Genomic DNA, 12,237 nt, shown 5'->3' on the forward strand with positions numbered 1-12,237 from the left:
TCAGGGTCTGCTAATTCTCCATCTACTAGAAGTGGGGGGGGGGGGGGCTGCAATAGTAGCTTCAAATGTTGAAAAAACATTGTTTTAGCAAAACAACAGGCTAAAGAGCAAAAATTGTATGATTCAATTTGTATCATGATCATGTAAAATTATAAAAGATTTTAGTTTCGAAATTCTAAAAAAAAAATTGAATATTTGTCTATAGTTCATTTTTGTATGTGTAATTTACTGATTTGTTATATTTTTTAATATATATAACCAATGTGTGTGTTATAGGTATTCTCCATGTCCTGTTTATGGGGTCTCCGTTTCTTGTGTTGGACACACGTATTTTTCCTACAGCAGTCCATTTTCTTCCATTTTCTTAGAAATCATGGCTCAGTCATCAAGGGCAGCTGGAAAAAGTTAAAGGAAAGGGAGGAATGCCCCCATTAATGTTGCCCCCCTCCATTTTCTTCAGGGTCTGCTAGTGCTCCATCTGCTAGAAGTGGGGTTGCAATAGTAGCTTCAAACGCTGAAAAAACATTGTTTTAGCAAAACAACAGGCTAAAGAGCAAATGTTGTACGATTGAATTTATATCATGATCATGTAAAATTCTAAAAGATTTTAGTTTCTAAATTCTAAAAAAAATTGAATCTTTGTCTATATTTCATTTTTGCATGTGGAATTTGCTGATTTGTTATATATTTTTAATATATATAATCAATGTGTGTGTATAAGTGTTCTTCATGTCCTGTTTCCAGGGTCTCTGTTTCTTGTGTCGGACACTCGTATTTCCATGTCCTCCGTGTCATTGTGTCATGTGACTTGGGTCTACACCTGTCTCCTTTGATCCCTTTGCTACTCCACACTGCTGTGAGGCATTGATCTGTTCTCTGATTGGAGATGGATGGTGCTGATGGAATGCTGGGTATGCATTACTTCAATTGCTTCATAGCTAAATTTATGCCTACCAGTCCCTCTCCCCTTCCCCCCTTCCTCCCACCATGCCCTGCAGCAGACCTCTTTGTCTGCTTCCTCCCTTTCCGAGTTCCTCTCGACAAAGAATTAGGGTTATCTTTCCAGGCATCCCTTGCAATTCTTCCATGTCTTGAGGTTTAATGTTGAACTCCAAAACAGTTTATACTATCCTTCTTTCAAACTGTGAAAAACTGGTTTCATTGGTTTCATAGTTGAAGAGAGATCGAATACAGACTGATAGAAGATTAAGCTCTGCTTAAACCGGATCATTGAATTTCTGGCATTAATCTGTAAGATTTGCATCGAATGATTAGGTGGCCATGTCTCATCATTCACGAAGCTTGTATCTAGGTGGCAGTTCTCATTGTCATTGCAATATCCTGCCATCTATATGTCATCATTTATTAGTTCCATCAATTTATTTTTGATGTTAATAATCCCTCACAGCTGCGACATGTTATGCGAGGGTTTCTTTCTTCATTGGGCCTCAGTGCTCAATGCTTGATAAGGCCTTTAATTCATTTTTAAGTCACCATTATCTAACATTGTTTGTCAGTTAGCTATTCTTTGTTTTACTGAGCCTATGTTCTGCTTTTCTTATTTGCATTATTTCTGAGTGAATTTTTAGGTTCAAATGGTTTTTGAAATGCTTATTGTAGGTATCCAAGCATAACAAAATTTAAGTTCTTATTGAAACAGCCAGTTTTACCTGGTTTGTTCTGTATAACTCCCTGCTTTGGAACTGTCTCCAACTACTAGCATATAATCATAATGTCTGATCTTTTCATTGTTGCAGTACCTGGATGAGAACAAGCAGTTGATTCTGGCAATTCTGGACAACCAAAATCTCGGAAAGCTCAATGAGTGTGCTCAGTATGTATTCATTTTTTGAATTGACTATACCTATTGTTGTCAAAATTTGAATTGTTTTCAAGTTTGTTTTTATTACTGAACGTTACTGTCAATCTCAGCACCACATTATTATTGCAGCAGAATTATTCTGAATGTTTTGCTTCATAAATGTAAAATGCTTCATAGGCTATACCTGATTGCTTTTGCGTCTATCCTTGAGTTGTGCCAAACTGATCAGAGCTGCCAATGAATGTCAAAAGCCCTAAATGAGTTTGCTATTTCCCAGATAAAGCAAGAGATTTATGCTTTCCTCGGAAGTTGGATTCCGAGCATAAAAGTATATTTCTCATATCCTTGTCATCTGAAAGAATGCCAAAAGCCCTAAATGAGTTTGTTATTTCCAAGATAAATCCAGAGATTTATGCTTTCCTCGGAAGTTGGCTTCTGAGCATGAAAGGATTTTTCTCATATCTTTGTCATCTGAAAGTATTTTCAAGAACTAGGTGACTTTTTTAGCTTTTAAATAGTAATACTGATTCCGGAGTTGATACCTTTACATATGATTCTGTACCGTCTACTCGAGAATTGGTGTGTGCTTCTCATGAAAGGGAGGCAACACGGAGAAGTGGAGTAGAAATGGGTTTTAGCTTCCAATCCTCTTGTTGTAGTCTGGTGTAATAAGCTTAACTTCCTATGGTTTTGTCTTTGTTTTCTCTGTCAAGAAATGAAAGATTACTTCTAAATCTGATCTTTAACTTGGATGTGGCCCTTTCTTTGGTTGTAGTATTTCAAAAGAAAATGCTCAACAAGTTATGCTAGCTTTGATGTGGCCCCTCATTTGGTTGTAATATTTCAAAAGAAAATGCTTAACAAGTTACGCTTCCTTGAAGGAAATAAGCTTATGATCTAATGATAAAGTGGAGAAATAGATGGACACAGGTCTCAAGTTCCATTCTTGCTAGTGATAGTGACACTCTTGTTGTAGCAGATAACTGTTAGGTCTTTTACTTAGGGGGTCGTGTGTGTCCTCAAGCTATATTACCATGTAATCACACCCAGTGGTGCCGAGTGATAAATAAATTATGCTTTTAAACAATGTTACACTCTTGTGAAAAGTATGAGTCTGTGGCCGTGTTATTTTAATTTTTGACTTCACGCTAGTCACTAGATATGTATCACTGCCCGGGACAGCATGGAATCTTCTTGTTAAGATGTTGATATAAGCACTCAGTGCATCCGTGGAAGGGGGATAACACATACAATTCTCAGAGAAGGGTGCCACTGACTATCATGTCTGATGTACGAATGGGTGGTCACTCTCATTAAAGTTTCAGCTATTGAATGGATAATTTAATGAGCCATTGGAAAATATGTCTTCTTTGCAGGAAAGAGAAAGTCTAACTAGAGCAATGGAGCAGCAGGGACATGGAAGGATAGATCTCCATTATAAGGAGAATCTCTCTTTCAAAGTCAGAAGAGCATTTAATCAAAATGCTTTTGATAGAATTCAGTTTTGAGAATTGAAGTATGACCAGACTGCAGAGTAGCTTTAATTGAAGGTTGCTTCAGGCACGTATTGAGAATTATTTTGTCAAAATAATTTATTGCTACCAATTTTGTTGGCCATAGTACAGTTGATACACTGAGCTTGTTCCCCTGGTTCCAGCAATTGTGTTATTGTAATAATGCACCCATCACTAATGGAAATGAGAGGATAATACAGAGTGCTTTCCTAAACTTTGTCTCCATACTTTGTAAGGTTTGTATAGTATTAGTTGTTAATTTTTTCTTAGGGCTATATATTGTTCTTTGCTTTAGATAATTGCATTTCATCATTTACAAATTTAATTCACCCCACAACATTATAACATCATTACATCATATGCAATTATGAAGAATGAACAATATCATCAACAATGCAGCAGAACATAAAATAACAATAGAAGAAAAGCATTCACACATAGAGACACCAAGATTTGTTGGAGACCAGGGCAAAACCCCACAAGGGGGAAAACCATTTCAAATTCTTCTTCTTATTAGATTGTATTAAAATGTTCAGCAAAGAGAGAGTACAATGATCCAGATCTTCAACCACAAAACTATCCAGAAAAATCAACCAAACAATATCCAAGAATATGAGCCTTGCAACAATATTGATCAGAGATAACTTTCCCAAGCTGCGGTCAACTGTCATCTAATTTTGTGGTCTCTTTTCAGGCGAAACCCTAAGTCTTGGCCGCATAGAGCAAGTGCTACTGCGTGCAGCTGAAGCGTTCTGGGCGCATAGATAGACTTTTGTGCGTGCGGCTACGGCCAAAATTTTCTTGTGACAACCCTGCCACTGTGAACCAAAAACCCTAATCCACACGTGTGATCTTTGGACCCTGCAATCTTAGACCTGTACGAACCAATCTCCATGAACCAACTTTAGACCCGTGCAAGCCAAACCAATGAAGAGAGAAGAAGAAAATGCTTATGATCCAAATGAGGGTCACTTGACTTGTATTTATAACCATCCAAGGGTGTCCATTTTCTCTTTTAGGCTGACCTGTTCTTTTGTGCACATATGGGTTTCCATATTAAAAATATATTTTTCCTCAACCAAATTAAATTCTTCCAAGGGCTAGGAGGGGTCTTCCTTGATGAGGAACATTTTCCAAAGGAGGGAATTTGTCCCCGAGCTGCCAAAAATTAACACTCCCTCTCAACGAGGGAGAAATTACGGACTGCAACATATTACCCATCACAAATATCTCATCAACAAATGTCGTCTTTGCTTATATCTGCTCAACCTTGCTCATCTTTGCTAATATGATGAACACTTTAGAATCTAAAAGAAGAATAATTTGACATCCATTGGGGAGTCCAAGCTACCACCCTCTATCCATCAGGGAGCCACTGCTACCACCCAAAACCATTGCCAGGGGGGAGCCCAATGCTACCACTCAGGGAAAATCTGCCGATGGGGAGCCCAATGCTACAACTCGGGAACTTCGTCATCGGGGAGCCAATGCTACCACCTGGAGTCCAATGGCAACGAGGAAGGTCATATGGAACATTATTACCTCATGTCTGCGACAATGGGGAAGGTCCTATGGGACACTCTCACCCCATGTCGAGCAATAGGTGAGATACCACTTACTAAGCAAGGATCACAACCATCCCAAGATGCAATCAATGGGTGAGATACCACTTGCTATACGAGGTAAGGATCAAAACCATCCCATTGCCTGCTGATCTTCCCATCAATGACCCTTAATAGTCATGTGGTAGAACACTTGCATCTCTAGCTTGAGCGGGATGCCACTTACCATAAATAGTAAGGAACACGCCTAACTCAAGCAACCAACACCCATTGGCTAGATGGGAGGGAAAAGAAGATGCCAATTGGGGTATACTTTGCATAAACCAAGATAGGGAAACATACGTCTTCCACTCTATGGGTGACAGACAGGGGAGATATCCTATTGTCCAGAGATCTCTCAACCCTAGGAGCTCTACGACTCAATCCCTCACCTTGGGAGCTTAGACAGGGGGGAAGAGGTAGCTCAATGTCCTCTATTAGCCCAGACCCTTACTCAGGAGGGTCACATCCATCAATTCATGCCGCTCTCTGTAGATCAGAAACATATCAATGTGCTCATATCTGGTACCGACTCAAATAATTCACAGAAGGGTTCAATCATACTGCTTTATGCAGTTCTTTCGAGCAACAATCCTCTGTTTTCTTGTTCATATGGAACATCAAATCAAATATATGTTAGAGCAAATACATGTCATAAAAGGATACCTTATTCATCTTTCCTCTCATGGAGGCAACAACCACAAGCCTAAGCTTGTCTCATACAACAACACTATCTCAATCTATGAAGATATCTCTATCCCAACTATATGTACGAGATTCTTTGCCAATCGGATCCAACTCTTGTTGTCGCAATATATCACTGCCATATCCAGAACCTGCTCAAACAACTCTCTAAAGAGCTTCCTTAACCAAACTGTCTCACAGATAGCCATGCTAGCAACAATGTACTCAACCTCGGTCGTGCTTAAAGCTACAAACTTTTATTTCTTGCTCATCTAAGATGTCATGGCAGATCCCAAACTAAAGTAGTGCCCAAACGTGCTCTTTTTATCAATAACGTATCTAGCCTAGTCAGCGTCAGTGTATCCATGCAATCAAAGATCTCCAGTAGAATGTTACAGACCAAGATTGATCGTCCCATGTAGATTATTTCGAAATGTGCTTGGTGGAAACTCAATTTGTATTCGAAGCATATACTAGACGGGTGTTCTCAAGGAACATCCAGGCCTCAATCAACTATCGATACTCAAAGTCTGCCAAGTTGGGTCCAACAACATCTCTGCATAATCCAATTCCATCGGGGTGTCCAAGGATTTGCATTCCGTCTTTCCAAATCTTTCCACTAGCTTCATGTCATATTTTCCTTTTCCAAACTTCTAATCCCAAAAAGTAATGCATCATGCCAAGATCCTTCATCTTGAACTTCAAGGCCAACTCCCTCTTACGTTGATTATTAAAGGCTCATTACTTGTCAAAAATAGATCGTCAACATAAAAAACCAAAATCAAAGGCATACCTTGGACCACTTTGAAGTAGAGGTTTGGATCAACACGACTTCCAAGCTTCACTAGGTAGTTGTCAATGTGGACATACCAAGCTTGGGGAGCTTGCTTCAAGCCATACAATGCTTTCTGCAAACATAACACTGACCAAACCAATATACCAAACTTCAAACAAGTCAATACTATGCAATCAAATCAACCAAGTATTCTTATCAAGCCTTAAATGCCAAACCAAAACTAATATCAAAACCATGAAAGTTTCTGCCAATATCACTATTAAACTTTTCAATCCAAGTCCCCAAGTACCAGGTTACAACCTTGTCTATTGTCATAACAACAACTGTTATTTACCAAGCAATATCAAGCCAAACTTCATCAAGTTATCCACATGATCATAATATGAATAATTTTTGCCACTAAATGTGAATGTATACACCAGGGACAAATCATATAAGTTTCTACCATCCATTCATTGTGAAAATTCTATTTTAACCAGAATAGAAATTGCTACATACTGAGGAGTAATACTTTGTTGGCATACTAGCTCTAATGATCAAATTAGGACAAATAACATACTGATATGCATACTATAGACCCCTGCAAACACAAGATGAGTTAAGACATTCACATTCTTTGCAACATAAAGATCTCTACATAAGATAATAATCATGTCAATTATGAAATTCTCCTCAAGATTCTATTATCAATAATCAACACAAGTAAGAGTAGATTCAAAAGGTAGGTCACTGCACATTTTCTAAAGAGGTCTTGCTATAAAAAAACCTTCATTCTGATCCTTGTGACAAGCCAAACATTATGTAGATCTTATTGTTCATTTTTTGTCCACAGAACTTTCTATCATGCGCTTCATGACTGTAGGTCTGTCATACTCCTGACGCGCTCCTAGTTTTATGCATAAGATTTTAGTTTTTGTATCCTACAGGCTCAGTTGTGTTGAAGAATGTAACTAGTGTCGGTCTTCATAATTGTATTTGTCAAAAGAAAAAAATATTGTAAAAGAAAAATATTATTGAAGCATGGGTTTCATACTCTTTCATTTGTTTTCTAGGTCATAGCCTCCATTGAAGGCTTCTAGGTTTTGTCAAGAGTCAAAATAGTCATTGCCACATTTATTAGACCCTTCTTGTGCTTTTGTATTATGTAAAGAAATGTATTTTTGAGCCGAAGTAGTCATTTTGTCCCTCCTCACCAATCGGCCCTATCCTGGAGAAGTCGACCCTATTGGAGGCAATTCGACCTCATGGATGCAGTATAAATAGAGGGAGCTCGATTCATTTGGAATCACACTCACACAAGTTCATTCTTCATAGAGAAAGAGGATGAAAAGGAGAGTGAAGTGCAAGAGAAAGAAGACCAAATCCAAGAAAGAAGAAATTCAAAGTTTTTGGGCATCTCTCTTGCATGTGCGAAGCTTGCTAGGGTTTTTGGACTGAAGTTGGGGGCCGAAATTTTGGATTGACGTTGCATTTGAAGAGCTGACACTTGGAAACTTTGGTAGAGATATCTACTTGAAGGAAGGGCTGACTTGGTGATTGGAGGAAGTCTTTGTTTAGGTCTAAAGGGTCTTGGATTGTCTCATCTTGATTTGAATATGTCAGTGGAAGAGTTGGACTGGGTTTTCCCCTAGATAGGGGTTTTGCCCTGGCTGAGTGCCTACATCTTGTGTCTCTTGTTCTTGTGATCTTCATATACATTTAATTTGGTAATTGCTTGATGAAAGACAACATAATAAAGAAGTAATAGAAGACAACATAAATCATAAGTAATTATCAATAAAAGAGGAATCGAACCCTATACCTACATGCATTGATTTTTCAACATGGTATCAAAGCTAAGGTGAAAGAAGAACTATTTGAAGATCACTTTATTTGCTATCAATTGAAGGAAAGAAAAGCAACCTTGGAAGAAAAGATCACTCTCTCAATGGCTACCTTTTGAAGATGGGACTCAATCTCATGAAAATTGTAGGAAGCTTGGTTGGAAGGATCATCTACAATATATCTAGGAGAGTCAAGAGTGAATGACTCTTGGCTGCACTTACAGGTACACTTGATGATGACAATGCATGGATTATTGATAGTGGAGCCTCAAGACACATGACAGGAGAAAGTGGACAACTTCAAACTGTATCAAAAGGATCATCATATGATGCATTGGAGCTTGGAGACAACAACAACTATGCAGTTAAGGGCCTTGGATCTACATCATTGAAGCTAGAAAGTGGAACAAAGCTACACCTCAACAACATCCTCTATGTCCTAGGTTTGAAAAAGAATTTACTTTCCATTTCTTGTTTAGAAGATAAAGGAGATATAGTTGCTTTTGTAGATGGTAAAGTTTGATTTGGAGAAAAGATTATAGTTTTGAAAAGGCAAGGGTTTTTGGGATTCATGAAGGAAGATTATATAGAGTTATAACTCCATCTCCTCAAGCCCTTTTTCATATGGAAATTAGTCCCATCGAACTTTGGCATAGAAGATATGGACATATTCACTATAGGATAATGCCCTCTCTAAGTCAAATGGGGAAGGGAATCCCCAACATCAAGGAGGACCATGAAGGAGTATGTAAGGGATGTGCCTTGGGAAAGAATATTAAGAAACCCTTTACAAGCAGTGATACAAGATCTAAGGAGATACTAGATTTCATTCATTCTGATGTATGTGGGCCCATGTCTAATAAAGCTCTTGGAGGCCATCAATATTATGTGACCTTCATTGATGATCACTTTAGAAAGACATGGCTCTATCTTCTCAGGACAAAGGATGAATTATTTGAGAAGTTCCAAGGAGTTTAGATCTGAAGTTGAGACCATAATCGAAAGCAAGATAAAGACTTCGAGATCCAACAATGTAGGTGAACACTTCAAAAGAACTTATAGCATATTGTAAAGAAGCAGGCATTAAGAGGGAGCTCATTGTTCCCTACAACCCTGAACAAAATGGAGTAGCAAAAAGGAAGAATAGAACCATTGAAGAATGCATAAGGACTATGATCTTTGATAAAGACCTACCAAAATTTCTATGGGGAGAAGCAACCATGATAACAATATATATACAAACTAGAAGTCCTCATAGAATCGTTGATATATGACACCGGAAGAAGCATTTTCAGGGAAGAAGCCATGTGTAGACCATCTCTGAATTTTTGGATGTCCTGCATACATTCATTTTCCAAAAGACAAGCGAAGGAAGTTACTCTAAAAGTATACAAGGTATCTTCGTTGGTTAAACCTTTCATCAAAGGCTTATAGAATCTACATCAAAGAAGATAGACGAATTGAAGTTAGTAGAGATGTTATATTTGATGAAAATCATGCCTACAAGAAATCCAAAGATATACCAATTGAGTCCGATGAAGAAGATGTACCACTATTTGAAGAAGAAGAGCAACATGACAAGTCACCTACAAACCTAGAGGAAGAAGGACCAAGTGAACCTATTCAACCTACAATTATTCCCGAAACGAAGAAGAGGCCAAATTGGTTAAAAGCTACACTTGAAGATGCCAAAGGACATGGAGCAACAAAAGGAACTTTCAGAGAAAGCAAAAGACCAAAAAGATACTCAGGATATGCAACATATATGACAAAGTTAATCGAAGCATAACCAATTACCTTTGAAGAAGTTGCTCATCAAGAAGAATGGAAGAAAACTATGCAAGAAGAATATCAATCTATCACGGAGAATGTAGTTTGGGAAATCGTTCCTAGACCTAGTGACAAATCCGTTGTCACTTCCAAATGGATTTACAAAATCAAACATGCCGTTGATGGAAGCATAGACAAATACAAAGCAAGATTTGTTGCAAGGGGTTTCTCTCAAAAGGAAGGAATAGATTATGAAGAAACCTTTGCACCCACTGCCAGGTATACTACTTTTAGATCTTTGGTTTTGCTAGCTACAACTATGGGATGCGATCTACATCAAATGGTTCTTAAAGCAACCTTTCTAAATGGAACCATTGATGAAGAAGTATATATTGAACAACCATAAGGCTTTGAGATAAATTGCGGGGATACTCATGTTTGCAGACTAAAGAAAGATCTATATGGCTTGAAGCAAGCTCCTAGTGCTTGGTACACAAGAATAGATGCCTATCTTTTAAGGATTGGCTTTGTAAAAATTTTGTTGATGCAAATCTCTACATCAAGATAGTGAAGAATGAACCAGTGATTATACTTCTATATGTGGATGATTTATTTATTACAAGTGTGGAGCGTAGAATTCTAGAATGTATGAAGTTGCTGGCAACTGAATTCGAAATGAAAGATGTGGGACTCGTGCACTATTATTTGGGCTTGGAAGTTTGGTAGAAACCCGGTGAGATATATTTTGGTCAAGGAAAGTACATATTCAATTGTTACAAAAGTTTGGAATGAAGGATTCTAAGTCTATGACCACTCCCATGATCACAAATCTAAAGAAGTTGAGAAGCTTCGACTTTAGTCTCGTTGATCCTACAAGCTATCGTAAGCTGGTGGGCTCTTTGATGTACTTGGTGAATACCAGACTTGGCATATGCTTTGCTGTGAACGTTCTTAAGTCAATTTTAGTGAGAGCCTTGTCATGACCATTGGATAACTGCCAAGCATATATTGAGATACCTATGTGGAACAATTCATCACTGCCTGAAGTATGATGGAAAGGAAGTTAAATTAACAGGTTTTATCGATTCTGATTAGGGTGGCAGTGAGACTGATGGTAGAAGCACTACTGCTGGCTGTTTTAGTTTGGGATTTGCAATGATTTCATGGATGAGTAGAAAATAAGATCTTGTTGCTTTAAGTAGTGCTAAAGCTGAATATGTTGCTGCATGTGAAGTAGGAAAAGGAGGAGTTTGGTTAAGAAAACTCTTGTCAGATTTGTTTGGAAAGTCACTAGATCCTACAATGATAAATTCTGATAATCAAAGCAACATCAAGATGTTTGAAGACGAGCACGAGGATGTAGATCTCCCCGTGGTTGATGTCAGGACGAAGCATATCAATAACAAGTACCACTACATTAGAAGTTTGGTACAGGATGGGGTCGTGAAGCTACAATATATTCCAACAAATGAACAAGTAGTTGACGTGTTGACAAAATATATTCCAAATAAGAAGTTTGAATATTTTAGAAGCATGCTTGGATTGGTTGATATTACATATTTAGTAGATAGGGAGAGATGAAGCATCTTGTGGCAACAAGATGCTTGGGAGGACATCTGGCTAGTTTGTGATGATGTCTAGATCCCGAAGTAGGGAGGGTGGCGTTGGTCTTGGAGCTCTGACCTTGGATACACACCTAGATCCTTGGGTTGGTGTTAAAGCTAAAGCCTGATGGTACCTAGAGAGGCTAAAGCTTGGAACACACCTTAGTCCCACCCGGTTAAATACCCTGGTCAGGTATCTAATCTGTAGCACTGCGTGTGCTATGACTCTTCATAGAGTATATCATTTTGAGATCTTCCATGTACCTCTGTATATATGTAATTATGAATACCTCCCTAGTTAAGAGGGAGTGTTGAAGAATGTAACTAGTGTCGGTCTTCATAATTGTATTTGTCAAAAGAAAAATTTATTGTAAAAGAAAAATATAATTGAAGCATGGGTTTCATGCTCTTTCATTTATTTTCTAGGTCATAACCTCCATTGAAGACTTCTAGGTTTTTTCAAGAGTCATTATCACATTTATTAGACCCTTCTTGGGCTTTTGTATCATGTAAAGAAATTTATTTTTGAGTCAAAGTAGTCATTTTGTCCCTCCTCACCAAGTCGGCCTTATCCTGAGTAGTCGGTCCTATTTGAGGCAGTTCGACCTCATGGAAGCAGTATA

At 38.1% G+C, this 12,237-nt stretch overlaps 1 protein-coding gene across 1 annotated transcript in view; it reads left to right on the top strand.

The window, feature by feature from the left end:
• AN3 (SSXT family protein) overlaps nt 1-12,237 on the top strand; it is a 64,300-nt gene that overhangs the window by 14,266 nt on the left and 37,797 nt on the right. Inside the window, exon 2 of the mRNA XM_089378574.1 lies at nt 1,758-1,834. Coding sequence (XP_089234700.1) covers nt 1,758-1,834 — 77 coding nt within the window. The remainder of the gene's footprint in view (nt 1-1,757; nt 1,835-12,237) is intronic.

This window comes from Pinus tabuliformis, chromosome J (assembly GCF_031772625.1).
Source record: "Pinus tabuliformis cultivar Carrire ecotype Pingquan chromosome J, CPIR1, whole genome shotgun sequence".
Classification (NCBI taxonomy): Eukaryota; Viridiplantae; Streptophyta; class Pinopsida; order Pinales; family Pinaceae; genus Pinus; species Pinus tabuliformis.